A 21,915-nucleotide genomic window follows, 5' to 3' on the forward strand; every position below is an offset into this window, starting at 1 on the left:
AAGTTCCGTTTAAAATAAACAAAACATCCTTTTTTTAAATAATTTAAAAGTTATTTTTAACGATGTTATTTTTGATATCATATCATACTATTATTAGTCTTCATCATTGAAAATTATCATTTGACTTTTGCTCACAAATAATTAATAAGTGTCACGTTGTATTATAAATAATTGTAGTTTTTAGAGTAACTAAAATCAAAGAATTCTTTTCACCGGAACCAAAATAAATTAAGAACATCTTTAAATAAAAAAAATGAAGTCTATAAAAAATTTAACTACATTTCAATAAAAAAAATTGAACATATCTTTTAATATTAATATTTTTCCCGGAAATTCTTACGGACTACTAATTTTAATAAATTCAGATGAATATGTACTTTAAAATGAATAATAGATATATATATTCCTTTTCATTTTGAAGATAAATTCTCCTATTTTATTTACTCTTCTCCCAGCAAGTGAATTTAACATAATTTTGCCAGTCTCTGGTAAATAAAAAATTCTGAATATATGTAGATTCTTAAACCCAATTCACACCTCTATATAAACAATGGTAGATTCATGAACATTGTTGGTTTTTCAAAGGGTAAAATCTAAAACCAACATTCATTTAGGGAACTATTCCCAATGCTGAAATTCAGTGACTGACACACAGTACTTTTGACTTAAAAGTTGAAACAAACACACGAAACCGATGCATTCTGCTGATGCTTGTTTTTCTGGGACATGGAAGTATCACTGGCAATGGCACCACCTATCTGTTCATTTACTTCTTTTCCATCACACACAATACTCACATTGCAACTTTCTGGAGCATTCTGAACTATCTGATCAACTATGCCACTCCCTTTCCTTGATCTCAATTTTCTGTCCAACCAAAATGTTACAAACACTAAATCATCGATTCTTTTCGGATAAATTAACTGTTTCAAAAATATTGTACTGTACCTTATTTGGGATTTGTTTGCTCCAATCACTAGTTTTCTTATTTGAAGAATGGGAATGAGGTCGATGATAGCCTTTGCAATCAAGTCACTCTCAATCAAGATTGTGTCGACCTTAACCTGTTTGATATTTTGCTTACTTCAACTCTTGATTTTGGGTGAAATCATTTTAGTTGTAGAATGAGTACCTTGGAAGCAGAACATAGTTGGAGGAATTTGTTAAGGAGTTCTCTTCTCTTGCCTCGTTCTTGGGCCATGTAGCTCTCTACCTGCTCAGGACTCACTTGGTCCTTTGGAATCATTCCCACTCCCACTGTCATAACACAAACACAGTGCCATCTCTCAGACACATTCACAAACTCACAAATGCATATGCTTGCAAACTTCTTATTTGTACAAAAATTCAACAAACGGGGCTTTGACCTTTTGTCTTAGAATTAGAAATTCACATTACAACTTTAACTTTAGCAGACATTGGATTATCATAAGCCCTCAAAATTGATTCTTGGGAAATACTGAAGAAAACCGAATGGGAGAAAAAAGAAAACATGTTGACCTTTCAAACTGTCAACCATCATCATATACATATCACAGAAGTGATTGATAAATTTTTTGTGGTCTTAAAAAGAGCATGGTGGGTAAGACCTCAACCTCAGAGGTAGGGCAAGGGTGTGAACAACTTGCACCTATATATCTACCACAGAGACAGAAAAGAAAGAATGATTGAAAAAGTATGATCCAAAAACGAAAGAACAAAATAAAGAAAAAAACAAAGAAAAGGGGCATGAGAGATTTGGAAGAAAAGTTACATGGATTTGGAAGGTGTTTGATCTCTGGGAAAACGTGTATGAGATAGAGAATGGTAGATGGAGTGGTGAAGTTGTTGAGGGTCCATGACAAGGCTTCGATGCTGCTGGGACTCTTTCCCACGGCCACATAAACAGTGTCTTCCTCCTCCTTCTTCTCTTGTTCGCTAATGGTAACCAGAGAATCATTGAAGGGCAAGTCTGAAGAGTTATCTTCCTCTATCTCACTCACGGTGCTGCTGCTTCTTCCGTAGCGGCTGTTCTCCGGCTGAAGAGGTGAACGGTGCATGGTGTGAGTTAAGGTTTGAGACATTTATATGAGTGAAGAATTGTTGTTGTGGGTTCTTGGCCTGGGTGAAAGGGCAATAATAGTTATGTTTAGAAGAAAGTTGAAGGTGTAAATGAAGAGAGAAAGTGTGGTGTAAATGAGAGAGAGAAATGTATGGAGTTGAATTAATAGCAGCACCGGCCTCAGAAACAAATTTGAGGGTGTGAAAAGGCATGTGATTCGTAGACTAGGAAATTTAGAGTTTGAATATCAACTTTGACTTTTTTTTTTCTCTAGACCAACCCAAATGTGTTCTATAAGATATTTTGCCACTCAACAGTGTAGTTCTTTTTTCTTTTTTTTTTTCCAAATTTATGAATTTAGGTTTTTTTTAAAATATTTAAAAGTTAAGAAGAAGTGGCACTCAATTCATGACTTTATTTTTTATTTTACAGTTGCTAATTAAGGACTCTTAGTTCTTTTTAAATTAAAATTTTGCTCAACAACTCTAGGGGGAAATAAGAAATAATTACAAAGAAACATTTGGGTTATTAAAATTTCACTTAACATATTGAGTCCGGGAAAAGTTGGTTTTTGTTAACCAAATTTCGTTGATTGAGTAGTTAAAAGGCTAATATTTTTTTTTCTGGATTATTTAAAATGGATTTGATATCTATAGTTCTAATTTAGTTAAATAGATACATGAGTATATTTTGAATTTTGTGATGTTTGTAATCAGATATTTCATTAGTATTGAATTTAAAAATGCACTCCAAATGACAATTATGTAGGTGGTAAAAAGTCTGCTTGAAGTTTAACATATATTAAAAAGTAGTAGTGATTTTCAAATGTGAGATTTGATTATTTTATAATTTAAATTATAAATAAATTTTTTATTAATTAAGTTTCATTTTATAAAGACTATTATTTTTTAAAAAGAAAAATTGTAAAGATTTTTTTTTATTTTCTTTTTATCTCTTTAACCTTATCTTCATCTATTTGAAAGTGAAAGCTCGTAGAAGGGATCTTTGAAAAAAAGTTCTTCACACCCATTTGATCAAAACTCAAAATAGAGTAAACTCACATTTGTTTTTTTAGTTAGTCTATTGTTTTAAGTTGCATGTGACTCTTTTGTGTATGCATATGACTCAAAATATGTCAAATTGAATATTTGTATGTTTGTGATCATAAAGATGTGTTATGATCTTTGATAATATTTTCTTTGTGTAGTTAGTATCTTGTGGGAACTAGAATTGTAAGAGTAACATTTGAGTTAGGACTTTTACTCAAGGTAAGAGAAATTAATTTAATTATATAAATTGATTTATGATTTCTGCTCAATAAAGGGATTGTGATGAGAAATTGAAATTGTTGCTAATGTTTGAAGTGTATGTTGGTCTTGTGTATTGAAATAATGATATTGAATGTTTGAATGAACTGAAACTTGTTATTTGCGAAACTGATTAGTTACGGTGAGGATTGTTCTATTTGCTTTATTTGAAGTTTATTTTGAACTAAACTACGACATGTTTGAACTAAGAAAAATATAGTATGAGAACTTCATTATAAATCCTAAGAATGAGTGGACTTATATTATTATATTAATACTTTTTTTCCTTATTAATAATATATTATATATATTATAAAAAGTTAAAAGGTTTTAGATGATCTTTTGAAAAACAAAGGTTGTTTACATAAAATCATATCATTCTCAATTATCAATCTCCTTCCTTCCTTTTCCTTTTTAGTAGATTGATCTCCTTCATTTTTTTTTTCTTGAAGATCCAAAGTCATAGAAATAATTAGTATCAAGGATTCTACCATACAAGTCGATCAATTTCATATTAGGGTAAGTTCAAATTTTCCTCATTTGACAGAACAATTCTTTTTTTTGTTGTGCATGCAGTTGTCTCTTGTTGCATGTGATTTGTTTGTTTTCTAGATGTATCTTCATCTAGTTGTGGTTCTTAAACCATTATTCAATCGTTAATTTTAGTCTTTGGATTGTGAATATATGACAGTTGTAACTAAAGACTTTGTATAAAGGAGAGAACAATAATAGTTTTCCTTAAGGTCAAGGAAATTGATCATTTAAAATTACTTAGAAATAATAATCGATAACCGTATAACTGGGTGAAGTTTGATTCAATTAAATAATGAAGTTTTGGTGATATGTATTATGTTTGGAAATGAGTATATATTTGATTAATAATGAATTATAGAACGATTTTTATGCATTAATGATGATTAGGAATTTCTTTGATTAATACTAAATTTTTAATACTATGGTGATGGTGTTGGTGTGATTGTAATTTTGAAAAAAATCTAGGGCTAAATATCTTGAAGAAAATGATTATTGGTGATAAGGATAAATATATGAATTTCTTGTTATAGAATGAGATATTAAGTTGATAAAAGCTCATATGTTAAGCTAGTATGGGTTTTTTCGAAAAAAAACTTTAATTTTTGTTTATTTATGCTTTGTTTAGCTTGTAATGATAAGTTTGGTCTTATGTGGCTATTTTCAAAGAAAATACTACTACGTAAGATGTAAAAATGTACTAAAAGGGGAGTCTGAGAGCAAAACTATTTTGACTCAACTAGTATCTCACTGACATAGGGTGTGATATCTAAGTGGTGTGAATCGAACGAAACTTCACATCATAAACACTATGATATGAAAAAGGATAGAGCTAATGAGGTTAACCCAGTCATGTTTGGGTAAGGATGGCAAAAATACCAGTGTTTGTAGGTATCTGCAGATAAAATCTGCGACAGATAGTTGGTGCCCACGGGTATTTGTTACTAATGGGTAGGGGGTATTTTAATACCCGCTCATAAACGGGTCAGGTGCGGGTACTATATTATATGTACTCGCGAGTATTTGTGATTCACGGATAACAGATATTTTAATACCCGCTTATAAATGTGAGTATCATACTATTCGTACTCACAAATACCCGTTACATGTAAAAAATAAAAATTAAATTAATTTTTTTAATTAAGTTAAATTTAATTAAAATTAAAATTATATTTTATTATTTTAAATTAAATTTATTTTTTATTTAATATACTTTTTTGTAATTTTATTTAAATTTAATTTTAAAAATTTATAAAATATAAATATTTTAAATATTTGTCGATATCCACGTGTTACCGCGAATTTTTTAAATAAATACTCATACAAGTAAGTAAGGAGTGAATATTTTTTTGTTGGATAGACACTATTTATATCCCGTTGCCATCCCTTGAGTTTGATAACTCCTCATGTTTAGTCTTCAATTGTTTTATATTTTATATATATATATATATATATATATATATATATATATATATATATATATATATATATATATATATATATATATATGAGAAATCATCCACTTATTAACATAAAATTTATTTGTATTTTTTAATATTTTATAAAATTATTCTAAATTTAAATAATACTGATGATGGAGTTTTAATTATTAAAATTAATCTCTTTAATGCTCCAATATTTACAATAGAGAAAATACCCAAAGGCATTTTGGTAAAAATAAAAATGAATTTATATAAAATAATTCGTAGTTTATATAAACAAACAAAGAATTTTGTCGTGGCTTATATTTAGGGTGAGTAGGTCTAGTTGCTAAATAACATTATATTTAGGGTGACTAAGCCTAATTAAGAGATATCATACCCAACTAAAAGATAGCTTAGAGTTTAAAACACTTCTTTTGTCTTGCATGACTGAATTAAAAAAAAATAAAACTATTGTGTGTCTTTAAAAATGAATAAAAACTACTAATTAGTTTAATTTGGAACCAAATTAGTTTATATTTTCAACTTTATAAAATAAGAGATTATTCTGCTTTTTTAAAACTCGGGTTCAATGGGTTCCACATTGTTTCATATGATTTTGTAAGAAAAAACTCGAAACATATTACAATATGATAAAGTCCAGTCAATCACACTATTTTATTTGCGTTTTGATTAAAAAAGTATGATATTTAAAATTACAAGTTCTCACACCTAGATTTTGTGAGATTACATTATTTACCTTTAATAATAACTTTTTAAAGGAGCACAATGTAAGGCGTGTTTTTTTAACTATAGGCTGTCCATATAATTAATAAAAATTATTAGTAATGTTTAAAAAAAAAATCAAATAGTAGTATAGTAGTATAAAGAGAAAAGTGTGAGAAATTTGACAAAAATCTCATAGAGAATTAATATAGTTTTATTAAAAAGTAAGATATTTCTGAGATTATTTTAAATACACTTACACCTATATTTTTTTTATTATAATGAGTTTTCTTATTGAGAATATTTATTCGAAAGCATAATGTTTTAAACGTTAAATGGACATATATGTAATATAAAGAGGAATGACAACATAGTTTCTATAATATAAAATATTACCAACAAGTCAGATACTATGAAAAATAAGTATGGGACTACAGGTAATTTAATTTGTAGAGAAACGTAATCATTTTTTATAAGGCCCATTTCGCTTAGATGAGAGGTTTTTATTTTTGAGCGAGAAGTGGTCTCGCCTAGGCGAGAAGGGACTCGCCTGAGCGAGACCTCGCAGAGCCCGCTCTTTCCTTTTTCGCGATCTCGCCTAGGCGAGAGGGGTTTCGCATGAGCGAGAGGACACCCTCGCCTGAGCGAGCCATGCTTGTTTGAGCGAGGCAGCGGGTAGGTTTGGATGTTATTGTTGAATGGTGCACTGATGTGTGATTGCTTGTTTGATATAAATGCTTTACTATGATGCCATGATTTGTATGTGAGTTCGAGATGGAAATGGTATGTTGCTTTATTGGGTATGAATTGGAAGGCATGAGTTGCATGATTTGTTGCTTATGCATGATATTAATGTTATGGAAATTCTTGATTGGTGGGTGGGACATGTATAAAGTAGGGTAGGGCATAATTCCATGACTCTTGTTGTGAGAGATCTTGGTGACGCCTCATCTGTTGGACGTAATTCCATAGACCCTCTCAAGGGGAGTTTCATGGTGGTGCCTCGACGAAAGGACGTAATTCCACGGGGGTCGTGGTGGTGCCTCAAGGCCAGGATGTAATCCCACGTAGGCCACGTGGTGGTGCCTCTTGTAAGGGTGTAATTCCGCGAAGGCCTCACGGTGACGCCTCACTGCTAGGACATAATTCCATTGCCACGTGGTGGTGCCTCATTGAGTGTATCCGGATAGTCAAGTCTTGGAGTCTCGTATATTTTGATAGCTTTGATATGATGCTGGTTATCTATGCTTGGCTTTGAAATTACCTGTGAACTGTTATAAAATGGAATTCCTTTACACTAGCTTACCCTTTGCTTGCTTGTATGTTGTGCGTGGTCTTCTCTATTGTGATGATCATCAACCTTGTTGGTGTGAGCAGATGTGAGAACCCGTGACAGTGGTAATGTTGAAAGGGATGCTGCGGCTTGATGGTTTGGACAGGGTCGGGCCCACTGTGGGGCCCACTACTGGAAGATTTTATGTTATTTATGCTCTTATTGTTGAACAAGACCTCGTGCTTTTATTTATTTATTTCAGTACATTTCTGGTTGAGCCACGTGGGACCCTTTTGTTGTAATATGGGTATGTCCAATGTATTGTATACTTTCATACTTAATGAGGTTTTAATTACGGAGGTTATTCGATTTTCGGGTTGTTAATTTTTTGTGTTATTAAATTAACCCAACTAATATTCTAAAGTTATTGCTAAACTTCTAGGTAACTAACTAACCTCATTATACCAACAAACTAGGTAGTCTTAGGAGTTATTTAAAGTTTTTATTATTATGACTTTTTTGTATATTTCCAATCTTTTAAAAATCTTATAAGAACATATCTTAGTATATTATATAAATATTTACAATTATTTAAATAGTTACTAATATTGATATTTATATATGTTAAATTGTACGTTTTTAAGAAATATCAATTACTTTATGTTGTTTTGAAAAAGATAAAACATTAAATAATTTAGTTGTCAAATAATGACGTTTGACTAATTGAACTTAGTCAAAATATGTGCGTAGGCTTGACAAACCAGCTATGAGCCTAGACTAGGGATACACCAAGTTGAATAAAATTTGGAATGGAATATATTAAGTTTGAAATTATTCAAATACTCTTTAAATCTAAAATGTTTAACTTATTTAAGTAAACATAAATAATATTTTTGTTAATTATATATATATTAAACCCAAATATTTATTTGTTATTTTTAGTGTTGAAATGTTACTCTCATAAAAAATTATGTAAACTTAAAAAAATAGTGTTTATTGGTTTGATTGTAAAATATACAATTAATTAAACGAGTTATTATGAATGAAATTAAGATGGGATCTTAAAAACAAATTTATATGTTATTAACCGTTATTAGAAAATTCTTATAAAGTCAAACCTATTTAGTTTCATTAATGTTCCACGATAAATTATTTCAACTATGATGATTTATAATTTGTCTTACATAATAGTTTTCTCGTTGACTATTAAATGATGATTAGCTTGTTTAGGTAAGTTACACCTATCTAAACTTTTAATATGTAAACAAATTTTTAGATGAGCTAACAAAGCAAGTCATATATTTTCCTTTTTCTTTTCAAATAAATACATATCAGCCAACTAAACAAGTCTATAAAACATGACACACATGTTTGATTCTTAAATGTAAGGATGGAAAATAAATTTGTTTCTTTGGATTTTTATTGAATTTGTTCTTATGAGTAATGTTTTGATGGAAAACTTTTACCTTCATTAATTATAGTTAATTATAGGTATATGAATGAGTAATGTCTCATTCTTTAAATTGAGTGTAAGGATCATGTATATATATATATATATATATATATATATATATATATATATATATATATATATATATATATATATATATATATATATATATATAACTTTTTCATCTAATCTTCATATTCGTTTTCGCTCTTATGTTACCATTTTAAATTATTAAAGCACTCATAGTATAATATGTAACTTAACAAACTTATCTTGTATGTAGTTTCATTTGAAAAATTATTATTATTAATATTATTTTTTATCAAACACTTTTTCATTACCTATCTTAATTTGTAGTTCAATATTTACATTCATTTAGATTACTATTTTTTTTTCTTATTACAGCTTTGATTACACCTGTGCATTTTTCTTCCAATAATATATTTAAATCAAATAATTTTTAAGACATACATTTAATTGTTTTTATCTTTTTTAATATTTTATTTATTGTTTATGTTTTTCATATGTGAGAAATGTCTCAATTTCAAGTGTTTAATTGTGTAAAGTCTTATTAATATTAAGGTTAACTATTTTCTTGTCCCTGAACTTTGATAAAAAAAAAAGTAGGATTTGTATTTGTCCGAAATTTTGATACATTTCAGTCACAAATATTAAAATGAATGAACAAAGTCATTTTAATCTAATTACATTAATTTTTTTTATGTTTCAAACAAGTTTTCTAGTAGACATCAAGAACATGTCAAACGGTGTAAACAATTTAAATTTTAATATAAAACACATTTAACACGTTAAAAAAATTTAACATACTCGGGTTAAAAAAACTATATCAATTCATTCTTAAAGTTTGAAGACCAAAATGTATCGGATAGTGACAAATTTCAATTTTATGTCAAAATTTGTACACTAAAAATATACTTAATCCTTAATAATATCATTTTTTTCTTTACTGTATTGTTTAATTTTTCTTTGTAAAATAATTGTTTAATTAATATTTGAAGCAATAAATAAACACTTACATGTATGAATATGAATATATATGTTGTCCGATCGAAATGTAATAAAATAAAATTTTCTAAACATTAAATATGGATATAGAGATGGAAAGGGGATCGGAATGAAACTTTACAAACTCAGCACTCATCTTATGATTATCCCTGCTTAAACCTATTAATTGAAGAAAAATCTTGTTCCATCCAATCTATTTTTTTTTTTTACTATTCAAAACATCCCTTTGATTTTCATATCACATTTTAATTAAATAATTAGTGTATTTATTATCATATTAAATAGATCATACATAGTAAATTTCATGTTTTACTTAAAGAGAAATAAAATAATTTAACCAGAGTAAATGAAAGTTATAATAGTCTACACAATTATGTCATATAATTAATGGCGAATATAGAAGTACAATGATAAATATGAACGATTATATATATTTTTTAAACATGTATGTTTCCACTTAAACCTAATAACCAAAATCAACTAATATATTTTAACTGAACTAATTTAGGTTGAGTTGAATAAAATTTTTAAAACCAAATTGTATAGTTTTTTGTTTCATGTTGAATCAAAACAAAAACTAATTTGTAAGCATTCTTAACATTTTGACCTTCAACATCAAAAGCAATCAAATACATTGGACTAATGGGCCCATTCATGTTAATAAGATGAAAGGATGACACTTTGAAAGGTAAAGTTTAATATTATGTTTTTTTATTTAAGGGACTTTTTTTGTTTTATTAAAACTTTTGTTAATATACATTTTTTATGAACTTCAAACGTGATCTTAATAAAAAGAAATATGAATTGCTTTTGGTAAGATCCTTTGTGAAAAGTAAAAGCTGCATTTCGTAGAGTTATCATGATACGTGGTGGTGCTTTGTATTTATGTGAGATTAGTTCCATCTAGTGCAACTTTCTCTTTAGATAAAAAGTGCATCCTTCCATATGTATTTACATTCATAATTTGATAATAAACCGTTCATAGCCTCTTTTAAAATATAGTTTCATTCTTCCTTTAATTTGGTTGATGTTATAAAAATTTGGTTTAATTACTCGGATGATACTCACTTTTGTTCAGATATGTCAGTTTGATACGCACTATTAAAAATATATCAATCTAGTTTCAATTTTTGAAAAAATGTCTTAATAAGATCATTTTTAGACAAAAATTACAAAAATTGTTAACTTAATTCATGACTTTTACTACTAAATTTGAATATAAGTATCAATACTTAATTTTGTAAGTCATTTTAAATAGCAATATTGTTAACGATGTTAATAATTTTTTGCTAAAAATGACCTAATTGAGGTATTTTTTCAAAACTTGAGACTCAATTAACACATTTTTACAAATGGATATCAAACTGACACATCAAAATAAAAGTAGATATCATCTACTAATTAAACCTAAAAACTTATAATTTTTCATATTTTGATGTAAATTCGGCATATTATGTGAGTGTGACCTCCACAATTGGGGTCCTATCCTATGCTTTCCGACAAATCCTCCACATTTGAAACCATTTGATGCGTACCAATATTCACGATTCTACCTTCAGAAAATAGTATTTTTACCATTTCAGTAGAATCACAGATAAAGACTTTCAAAGAGTCTAAGTTGACTATAGAGGAAAACACCATGGAATATGTTTAAAACTTCAAGAACATGTTGCATGTTTTCACCATGCCCTTTCAATTGATGGGACATTCAAATGTTGGGCCATTTCAAGCCCATGCCACCAAATGTAAAATCTCAAGGTAATTTCTTCGATCTTATCAACTTTTTTTTCTTTACTTTATTAGTCATTTTTCACCATTCTACCACCTATTTGCTAATGCTATGTTTGGTTCAAAGGAAATAGATAAAAATAAATAATTTTGAATATTACAACCAATGAATTATTAATATCTTAAGTGAATAAGTATTGATATTATTATAATTGTAGAACTAAAACAATTTTTATAAGATTTATAAAAACTAGTTCATCTCCAATTATATCTATATTTATCATAATACATTTGTAGTTTTACCAACAAGTTTCATGACATTCTCATATATCTCCATACATTCCAACCAATGAATTATAATTGCTTAGCATAACAGGTGATGCAGTAAAAATCATTTTGGTGCAGTACAAATCATACAAAATGAAAAAAAAAAAGTGTTTTGATTCCTTGTTTGATAGTATTTTCTTAGATTTTTTTTAATATAAAAACCTTAAAGAAATAAAATCTAATCACATTGTTTATTAATTTTAATTTTTTTAGCTGACCATTAACCTTATATATATAAAAAAAAATAGAAAAATGAGAACCATAAAATTTAAGGTTCCAACATTCATCTAACCTATTATAGGAACTTCATGATTAGGGGATCCATGCTGGGAGTATATTCTATTTTATTTTCCTTCATGAAAAATATAATAGTTAGATTTGATTCCATAAAGGCATGATAAAATGAGTCAGAAAACAACCGATTAAAACTTTAAATAGTTAAATTTTTAATTATTTATTATTATAAAAATTATTTATTATTATCACCTTTGCAAAAGTCAAATTTAAAGCAGTCTGTGGAAAATGGATCGAACAGACCGGGACCAGAGCAATGAACGGCTCAGATCTCTGTCATGCCTATATCAGCATCACACAAACCAAGACGAGGAGATGATTAATTTATTAAAATATAAATGTGGTCGCATTTTCTAGGGTCATTTCATTGTTTTATTTTAAAAATTATAATTATGATTTTATATTTTTAATATTTTTTACAGGTTAATTGATTTATTAAATATTTTTAATAGTAGCTTAAATAAACATGTTAGAATAAATAAAAAATAAAAGAAATTTAAAATGGAGGATTAAACTAAAATTATATTTTTGGAAATGTAAGTGTTCAATGGCTTTAACGTCAGAGGATAACGGAAAATCACAGATTAACTAAAATAAGATACAGAAACTGTATTTAAATCAAAATGGTTTTCCTTTTTCAAAGTACCCCTTTCTTTTTACTATGTTGATAACTTTAATTATAAAAACATTAGTTATTTGTTATTTATATATTCTAAATGAAATACAATTGTTCTCTTTGAGAAACTGAAATAAGTTGTTAGGATGTAATTACTTTTTTAACACATTTTCTTTTAAATGAACAACACATTCCAGAATTTTCTACTTGTAGTAAAAACTAATTATACATATTTTTATTTTGAATTGATTATATTTTTCTTAATACAAACCCACTTAAACAGTCTTCTACAAAATTAACTCTAGTAAGCTAGAAGTATTGCATTGGTTTAATTTAAATAGTAAAAAAATTATGAAAAAGTAGTTTTGACAAAAGTACGAAATATATTCCCTCCATTTTTTTAAATTTATTTATTTATTATTATATTTCAAGTTTGAAGACAATCTTAATCATGTATTACTAGTTATATTCTTACATTTACGATTGATTAATATGATTTAAACTAAGGAAAAAATAGAGACCGTAACAGAAAGTTAGTTTATATTTTTAATGACTGAGAATGAAAAACAATTATGATAAATTTTATAAAAACAATATTGTAATATTGAAAAAGACATCCAACCAAATAATCACAGATGCAAAGGCAATGGTTAAAATTAATACAAGCTGTGTTTGTGTGTGTGTGTGTGTGAGAGAGAGGGGTTAATGACATGGTTGATTGAATCTTGAGTATATCTATCTGTGTAACTATCTACCTCTGAGTCACTTACTGTACAATACATTAAGTGGAATGACTGCATATAACATCAAACTTTGGTGTGCAGTACTGTATCTGTAACAGTCAAGCAATGCAAACACTCTAGATAGTGAGTGAGTGAAGCTAAAGCTACAAAAACTACCAAACAAAAAAATACTCATTTTTCTTCTCTCTTCTCCTCTTCTGGGGTTTAGCTTTTCTTCATTCTCTCACCAACACAAAAAAATGGGCCTTGTTGTTTCTGAGGATGCCCTCAAGAAGCTCCAAGCTCTCATGGATCAAGGTCTTACCTTTATCACATCTTCTCTTTCTTTTTCATCTTTCTCTGTTTGTTTTTTTCTCTCTCACCCCTTTTTCTTTTCTTTCTTCCTTTTGTTGAATTGTTTCTTTCTAGTTGAGGAGGAGCCACTGCTGAGAACTTTTCAGGTGACCATTTTGGTTACTCATTCCCATATGATTTTAACATTCTATTTTTTGTCTTCTGTTTTTGCTTCTTGGATGTCTGTTTGCTTTCAACATCTGCGAGGTGACCCTGATCTCGCTCTCTCTCTTTTTTGTGTCTGACCTGTATAAATTGCATGTGGTGCTTCAATGGATTTTGTTAACTGTGGTCTTTGGAACCCTGAAATTCTGTGTGTTTCATGGATGCTGTTGACTAATTGGCTCTTCTACATTCCTCTTCCTCTCCTGTTTAAGACTTTTCTGGGGTAGTGATGATTCAGCTAAAAAAAGGGGGAGGGGGATGAGATCTGATTTCAAGTATGTAGGTCAATCAATGTCGTACTTCTGTGTTTCTCTTCAAAACTCAATGTTAGTTTGGTTAAAGGGGACAATCATTTCTTGTGTTTCACACCTCCTATTGTTTAAGTGTGCTTACATATAAGATCTTTCTATTTCTGGATTGCTGCTAATTCAATCAATTGCGTGCGATTATCTACCTATTCTAGTTTGAGTTTGGTGAAATCTGGTGATCTCTTGGCAACTCATTGAAACTGCTTAAGGACAAGTGTTTTTCACTAGAAAAGCACTCTATCTCCCCTTTTGGAATTTATTTGCTGTTTTTTTTTTTTTTTTTTGCAGAATGTTCATCAAGGATGTGTCACCGAAACCTTAATTCGATTCCTAAAAGCTAGGGAGTGGAACGTTACCAAGGCACATAAAATGGTAAGACATGTGCAGAGGAAGTGTTGTTTTATTGAATGTTTTGCAAATGTGTTTAATGCAAAGATAAATACGGCTGTCAGAAGGCCCAAATTCTGCTATATACACATGCTGTTGTGGCATATGGCTCCACCAAAGTGGGTCTCCCTTTACAAATTTTCCATGGTGGAGGGGTCAGAAAAGCCATGTTATAGCGTTGTGGCGGTGCTGTAATGGATATTTAGCTATATTGGTTTATTGTTGGAAATTGACTATGTCATCCATTTAACTTAGTTTTAAATGCCTGTATTACTTTTCAGATAATCGATTGTTTAAATTGGAGAGTGCAAAATGAGATTGACAACATATTATCGGTAAGTCTAGATTCCACCCATCCTTGTATATTATTGTTTAGACATTCTTTTGGCAGTTCATATTTTTTAGTTTGGAGTTTTGTCTGTAATTGAGAGATATTCTCGTGGGGTCCCTTTATGTATTTATTGGCAAAATCTGATTAAAATGTATACTGATTGCACAAGACTGAGTTCTTAGTTCTTAAGTCTGGAAGCTGTTTCATTTTTTCAGAAACCCATAATTCCTACTGATTTATACCGAGGCATTCGTGATTCACAACTTGTAGGTTTGTCAGGTTACTCAAGAGAGGTGCTCTTCAAACACAATCTTATCTCAGTACATATCATCTTAGTTGTGCTTGATTACATTTTTATTGTCATTAATCAAGATTATCTAACTTGCTTGTTATATCACATCTTGGCAATTGTAATGCTTGTTCTTCCTTCCATACTTTTCAGGGTCTTCCTGTCTTTGCAATTGGTGTTGGGCTTAGCACATTTGACAAAGCATCAGTAAGCATTTTCAATGGCGTTTGAACTTTGGGGCACTATCTATTTCTTCATCTTAAAAGTCTTGTGTTCTTATCTCTTCTAACACTAGTTTTGCGTGCTTGTATGCTTGCAGGTCCATTATTATGTGCAGTCTCATATTCAAATTAACGAATATCGTGATCGTGTAATATTGGTGAGCATTTTCACTTTGAAGTCCTCTTACATTCTTAATTTTTTTGTTAAGCTGCTAATTTAGCTTCTGCCCTTTTGTTTCTTTTGACCTGTATATGCTTGTAGCCTTCTGCATCAAAGAAGCATGGGAAGCCTATTACCACATGTATAAAAGTTTTGGATATGACTGGTCTGAAGTTATCAGCCCTGAATCAGATCAAGGTACTTTGTAATTCATACATCTACCTGGTCATCAAAATGAATACAAATCAAGGTACATCAAAATGCATACAAAATTTCAAGAGTCTTCCTATATCGCTGAGTTGTCTTTCATGCTGATGCAGTTGTTAACAATAATATCATCCATCGATGATCTGAACTACCCTGAGAAAACAAATACTTATTACATTGTAAATGCCCCATACATATTTTCAGCCTGTTGGAAGGTATTCCTTGTGACTTTGTTTTCTGTGTGATACTTTTGTTCATTATGCTGGTTTAAGTTGTGCACCTAGGGATAATACTTAACACTTTGCATTGGCAGGTTGTGAAGCCACTTCTGCAAGAGAGAACAAGAAGAAAAGTTCAAGTCTTGCCGGGTTGTGGACGAGATGAACTGTTGAAGGTAAAGTGGTTGTTTTTATTTGTCGTAGAGATGCTAAATTGGAAATTTTATCCACAGATAAGAGACAGTAGCACATGCCTATGATGAGAATCTTTGCTGTATTTCTTTCAACCACATGCATGCTATTCACTGCTTAAATCTACAAGCATAGAAATTAATGATTCTGTGGCATATATGCATCTCTGCACTGTTTTTCTATAAAAGGTAGCAGTAGCCAGAACAACACAGTTCATTCCTGTGCAAGTGCATACAATCTTATTCTGAAAATTTCTTTACTTTTCTATTCAGTCCTTATTAATAAGCTTGTGGAGTAGTTCCTATTTTTGTCATAAATAAATGCTTGATAACTTGTTGTCTGCTTTTATATCTTTCAATGGAAATTAACAAATAAAACCCGCATCTAGATCATGGATTGTGCATCGCTGCCACATTTCTGTAAAAGAGAAGGCTCTGGATCATCCAGACATTCAGATAATGGAAGTGGAAATGAAAATTGCTATTCCTTTGATCATCCTTTCCATCAGAAGCTCTACAATCACATAAAGGAACAATCCAGAATCCATGAAGTTGTTGAACCAATCAAGCAGGGATCATTCCATGTAGATTTTCCTGAACCTCCTGCTGAGAAAGCTGAGATTGTCAAGACTTTAGAGTCTGAGCTACACAAGTTTAAGATCAGCAATGGGGATTGTGACTGAAGATTGATGAATACTGTTGCCAATATTGGCCATGTGGTCTTTTACCAGTCCTACTAACCATTTGAACCAAACTAATATAGTACAAGGGTTCTTCCTCTTCACTACCATCAGGATTCCGCAGTACTAGTTAGCCTTGTTTATGTTAGCTTGAGAAATCTAGGAAGTAGTAGCAAGAATAAAGCGGGTCCTAGATTTGCATTATGCCATAAAGCAAGTAAGAAATGTTATTAAATGTGATCTTTCCCATCATGTTTTTTCTAAAGCTAGATATTTGCATTTTTAATCTTCAATTTCCCTTCTCAATTAAAATACAGAACAGTTTGTGTTTGAAGTACTGAACTTGGAGATAGATAAATAGTGTATATTTGTGGGAAAAAGTACCTACTCATTTCCAATTTATTTACATAAAACTGTATAATGGAAAAACATTCAATTTGCACCTATATGGAGAACAGAACATTCTTCCAACAACATCTAATGCAGTACAAATTTTCAAGTAGTATCTATCTCAAACCATCTATATCTTTCCTTAACTTCAATTCTTTCATTTAACTCTGATATATATTTTCTCTTAGAACTTACATAACTAGTGAAATTGCTGGTAAATTTAACAGTGGTGTATCTGTTTCAGTTTCAAATACAGTTTAGTAAAAAAAGAAAGATTGTCATAGTAACATGTGTTGTCATAGTAATTGCCATTATTGAGGTCATCTTATATTCGAAAGTTATGCAGTACAATTGGTAAAATATGTAATAATAATGTTCTCAATTCTTATATTATTTCTGTTTCAAAACAAGTAATGTTTATTATTTTTATTTCAAAACTATTAATGTAACACAAATTTAAGTTTCATTTATTATTTAAATTACTCATACATTATGTCAGTTTATATACAGTTACTGCATTTTTATGACAGTAGCAAAATTTCCACGTTCCTACCCTGCTACGCGGTTCTAGCTGGGCCCTCTTTGCATTAAGCACATTTAAATGTCTGTTAAAATTTGACCATACTCTTTGGTTCATTGTTGAACAGTAAAAAGCACACAACTTTTTCGTCTTCTTTTGGTAGTTACTTTTTTCTTCTGTCATCATTTATTTTCTTTTACATAGGAAACAAAAATGCCACTTGCAAATCTCATTTGACTAAAATAATCGTTATGAGAGTAACATAAAGAGAAGGTAATGAATAGATAAAATATTGTGCACATAAAAAAAAAAAAAATTGTCAATGAAAACGTCCTCAATTGCCAAAATGTTTGCCACGCCACCCTCTATTGGTAGACAGGAAGAGATAGAGGATGAAGAAATAAGTAAAAGAAGAAGAAATACATAAATATTAAGTTTTTCGTTAAAAAAATAAAGTGGAAACAAAATTCTGAAGTTATTAATAAAAGTAATTTTTAACCTTTTATAACTTTTTGCATGTTGACTAATGGTTCAAATCATATAAGAGTATAATGAATATTTAGTATAATCTATATAATTGTTCTCAACTGAGTATTTTGTATTAAGTAATACGAAGAAGTTATTGATAAATTATTGTTATAAAAATAATAATTTGATTTGAGAGGAATTAGATAATTGCGTGATTTACAATTTTATCTATACAAGAAAGTTTATAATTTTGGTTAGAAAGATGATACAATAAGTTATGCAGTTTTTTTCAAAAAAAAAGTATATGATGTTAAGTAACAATATTTTTGTTATGTTAAAAGAGATTGTTTCTCTATTACAAGTTGATAATCGATTATCTCGTGTAGTATAATGTTGAGATGCTTTTTTATTACCTATTTTTTGGACACGTGAATTACCATGTTTGTTTGTAAACGATGAACACCAGAGAACAGCTACATCCGAAGGAGGTTTTGTCTAAGAATGTAGAGCATGAAAATTTTTGTGTTGTCTAGGAGTTAAAGAAGCCAGAACTTTGACAATAAGAATTCACATTTACATTTAAGCTAAATGAGAGAGTTTGTGATGCCTAAATGATTGATCATGTGGTGCAAGGAGCTTTTCAATTCCCAAGAAAAATTAAGCAACAAAGGCAGTGAATGCTACTGAATACTGATAAATGATAGACCCTTTTAAATACGCAGAGAGATTGATCTTGGAGAATTTTCTGCGCTTTCCAAGTTTTGTTCTTCTATACGCCACTTCTTCAGCTCGTTCTCAACTACAACCTTTGCAGAATCTGCCATCTCTGCATTCTTGAGAGCCATGTCTGTTGCAGCCTTTATTTCCTCAATTGCTTTCAGGTTTGCCTCCACCTTTTTGTTCACTTCATTCTTTCTTATGTTGATTGCTTCCACCTGAGCCATGGATGCTGTTTCTGTTCTGTCAATTAAGTCTTCAGATTCCTTGATTTTCCCACTCAGTGCTGCAAACTCCTCAACTGTCAACACAATCTTCCCATTAGCATCTAAAACTGAGCCTGAGTCATGAGTGTTGACACTTTCAGACATCATCTTCATCGCCACAATGGCTTTTTGTTCTGCATCTCTGGCTTCCTCAGCCTGTTTTATATAAGCCTCTAGTTTCTTCTCCAATTCTTGTGCCACAGCTTTGGATTTTTCAGCCTCAAGCTTCAGCTCTTGAGTTTTTCTTCTTATTTCTTCTTCTTCCCTTCTTGCAACTTCTGTCTCAAATGAAAGCTGTTTGATCTTCAATTCTACTTCAGCACTGTCTTCAGATCTTTCCGCCGCAGACCTTATCTCTTCTGATCCAATCAGTAGTTCATCAGTTAGGGTAGCAGTAAGGGCTTCTGCTGCCTGTTCCTTCTCCGTGAGATCCTCTTGCTCTTTCTTCACTCGTTCTAACTCTGCCCTAAGTACATCCACTAGGTTTCTCAGGGAGGTTTCCTCTTCCACAACTTCCTGAAGTGTTTTCTTGGCTTCTTCGATCTCCAAAGTTATAACTTTCACTGAATCTATCTCTGAAGAATGTTGCTGTTTCACCTGCTCTTGGAGAACCAGAATCTCTTTACTTGTTGCATGAAGTTTGGCCTCTAGACCCTGTGTTAGTTCCTGGTCACACTCCTTCTTCAAAGCCATCAATTTATTCTGCGCTTCTTCCTTGGCATTTTTGTAGAAACTTAGCTGTGTTTCTCTTTCTTCCAAGGCCTTTGCCTGACCATCTTGGGCTTGCGATGAGGCAACCTTCAGATGTTGAATTTGTTCTTTCATGGTTGCAATTTGGTTTGAGAGTTCTTGGAGCTTTTCTGAGTTCAATTTTGCAGAACGCTGAGCCTCTCCCGCTGTTTGGAATGCAGCTAGTTTTGCCTCCAAAGCTGCGTCAAAATCCTGCCTGATTTTATTGAGTTCTTTCTTGGAAGCATCTAGTTCTTTTACTGTTGTTGTGTACTCTTTTCTTGCATGCTCTAGTTCTTGTTTCCATGCTTCATATCCTATAGCTTTTTGGGATAATGCCTGTTCAAGTACTTTGGCTTGATTCTTCACAGCTTCAGCAGCCTCCATTGCTGTTTGCTTTGATTCTCTCACACTGTTGAGCTTCTTCGTCAATTCTAGAAGTGTTAAATTGGCCTTATCAAGCTCTGTAAGTGCTTTTCCTTTTGTGACCTCAGAACTATCCAGCTTTTTCTTTATGGTGGTTAATTCTCTTTGGGCCAACAGAAGCTGAGTCTCCTTTTCCAGCACATTCTGCAAGTCACACAATTTACTAATCATATATCATGTATAATATAACTTCTTAAATAACAGTTTTCTATCTAAATAAGAGTTGAAGCTTAAAGATTTCTTAAAAGATAAACTATTCATTTTGAAATAGATGATGTCCTTGTCCTAAATTGTTCTTTTAAGGAAAAAATATGTTTGATGTTTACCTCTGATGATCTTCTCTTGAAAGAACGTTTGTCCCTTGACACGGCTACTTCACCAAATAAACTAACTGCTGCTTTAACAGATTGAAATGGAGCCCTTGTGTCAATCTCTCCAACCTCTCTTGGAGAGTCAGATTCCTTTTCTTGATCTCTAACTCTGAAACTCATTATGTGCTTGCAAAAGGTATCTGCATGCATGCAGCAGATGATACACAGTAACGAGCAATGCACAGATAAATCTCTTTACACGAAGCTTTGTAATAACAACGTATTTTAATGCTTTCAAACTTCACCAACATCATTGCACAACATCTTACATATAAACTTATGTAATGCTTACCTTAATGTTTGATGTTACAACAAAGGATAGAATGAAACAGATGTGGAGGCTGAGAGTTCTTCTTGCACTTGATCAGGTATGAGGCAGATAATGGATTTGAAAAAATGAAGGCGTTGAAATTCAAAAGAACCCAGATGAAAACGTTGGTTCTTTTAAGTCCAACTTTTATTTACCTTCCTGATGAGACCTTTGAAAGAAGGAATGCCCTAAAATATGGCTGGTTAAATTTGTTTGGAGTAAATTGGCTATATATAACTTATACTTTGGCTCAAGGGGAATAGGAGTTTGTGGTGGTGCTGACAGAAAGGAAGATTCAAAACTAAAGGCTTATCCAATACAAAAAATTACCCTTTTTCTTTCTGTAGTAGCGGAAAATGAGGAAGATTCAAAGAAGCCATGATGGATATAACATTTCACAGTAAATATGAGTTGGAAAATTTACCAAAGGGTCAACCCTTTTCAACTCAGTTCACGATTCAGAGGTTGCAATTCCTTCTTTTAGGGTTCTAAAGGTAGGATATGGCAGAAATTTGCGTATACCTTGCTGATCTGGATCCAGTATATACAACTATAATAACTATATACGGATTTAGTCATTTGATCGTGATAACTACCCATTTATTGCTGCAAAGGGTTGAAGAGATTTTTGTCAAACATTTCCTATGCACGTCTAAGTTAAAGGAATAAAGTAGAACAAATATGAGTGAAGTTAGATAATAATAAATATCTATATAATATATGTTGATAAAATAAATATAATATA

General features: G+C 30.7%; 3 protein-coding genes across 4 annotated transcripts; 1 reads left to right on the forward strand and 2 right to left on the reverse strand.

Annotated features, from left to right (window-relative positions):
• Nucleotides 1-486: 486 nt before the first annotated feature.
• On the reverse strand, nt 487-2,229 carry LOC114187195 (U-box domain-containing protein 35-like). Its single transcript, XM_028075363.2, has 4 exons — nt 1,754-2,229; nt 1,133-1,257; nt 949-1,064; nt 487-867 (listed from the first exon to the last, which is right to left on the reverse strand). Exons 1-4 carry the CDS (start codon nt 2,061-2,063, stop codon nt 666-668), a joined length of 753 nt encoding a protein of 250 aa, XP_027931164.2. The 5' UTR covers nt 2,064-2,229; the 3' UTR covers nt 487-665.
• An 11,256-nt stretch (nt 2,230-13,485) lies between these two features.
• LOC114186529 (phosphatidylinositol/phosphatidylcholine transfer protein SFH1) lies at nt 13,486-17,238 on the forward strand. Of its 2 annotated transcripts, XM_028074455.2 has the most exons (11): nt 13,486-13,780; nt 13,892-13,923; nt 14,578-14,661; nt 14,958-15,011; nt 15,223-15,300; nt 15,450-15,503; nt 15,616-15,675; nt 15,780-15,875; nt 15,998-16,099; nt 16,198-16,278; nt 16,683-17,238. In XM_028074455.2, the coding sequence occupies exons 1-11, from the start codon at nt 13,723-13,725 to the stop codon at nt 16,974-16,976; spliced, it is 993 nt and encodes a 330-aa protein (XP_027930256.1). In that variant the 5' UTR covers nt 13,486-13,722; the 3' UTR covers nt 16,977-17,238. The 2 variants fall into 2 exon arrangements, with proteins under 2 accessions (XP_027930256.1, XP_085531012.1); XM_085674886.1 differs by lacking the exon at nt 13,892-13,923 and having other exon boundaries at nt 13,543-13,780.
• Nucleotides 17,239-18,910: 1,672 nt separating this feature from the next.
• On the reverse strand, nt 18,911-21,293 carry LOC114187667 (WEB family protein At5g55860-like). The gene is made up of 3 exons (XM_028075975.2): nt 21,153-21,293; nt 20,816-21,000; nt 18,911-20,633 (listed from the first exon to the last, which is right to left on the reverse strand). The coding sequence occupies exons 2-3, from the start codon at nt 20,978-20,980 to the stop codon at nt 19,062-19,064; spliced, it is 1,737 nt and encodes a 578-aa protein (XP_027931776.1). The 5' UTR covers nt 20,981-21,000; nt 21,153-21,293; the 3' UTR covers nt 18,911-19,061.
• Nucleotides 21,294-21,915: the final 622 nt, after the last annotated feature.

Source organism: Vigna unguiculata, chromosome 6 (assembly GCF_037176805.1).
Source record: "Vigna unguiculata cultivar grain cowpea cultivar isolate G323 ecotype 2 chromosome 6, ASM3717680v1, whole genome shotgun sequence".
In the NCBI taxonomy this organism is placed as follows: Eukaryota; Viridiplantae; Streptophyta; class Magnoliopsida; order Fabales; family Fabaceae; genus Vigna; species Vigna unguiculata.

Excerpts from the sequence above, each read along its gene's own strand:
- LOC114186529 (XM_028074455.2), top strand. The coding sequence starts at position 13,723 with ATGGGCCTTGTTGTTTCTGAGGATGCCCTCAAGAAGCTCCAAGCTCTC. Across the intron at positions 13,924-14,577 it reads CACTGCTGAGAACTTTTCAG|AATGTTCATCAAGGATGTGT; the intron begins GTGACCATTTTG and ends TTTTTTTTGCAG. Across the intron at positions 15,676-15,779 it reads ATCGTGATCGTGTAATATTG|CCTTCTGCATCAAAGAAGCA; the intron begins GTGAGCATTTTC and ends ATATGCTTGTAG.
- LOC114187195 (XM_028075363.2), bottom strand. The coding sequence starts at position 2,063 with ATGTCTCAAACCTTAACTCACACCATGCACCGTTCACCTCTTCAGCCG. Across the intron at positions 1,258-1,753 it reads CAAACACCTTCCAAATCCAT|TGGGAGTGGGAATGATTCCA; the intron begins GTAACTTTTCTT and ends GTGTTATGACAG. Across the intron at positions 1,065-1,132 it reads AACTATGTTCTGCTTCCAAG|GTTAAGGTCGACACAATCTT; the intron begins GTACTCATTCTA and ends AATATCAAACAG.
- LOC114187667 (XM_028075975.2), bottom strand. The coding sequence starts at position 20,980 with ATGAGTTTCAGAGTTAGAGATCAAGAAAAGGAATCTGACTCTCCAAGA. Across the intron at positions 20,634-20,815 it reads TCAAGAGAAGATCATCAGAG|AATGTGCTGGAAAAGGAGAC; the intron begins GTAAACATCAAA and ends TGTGACTTGCAG.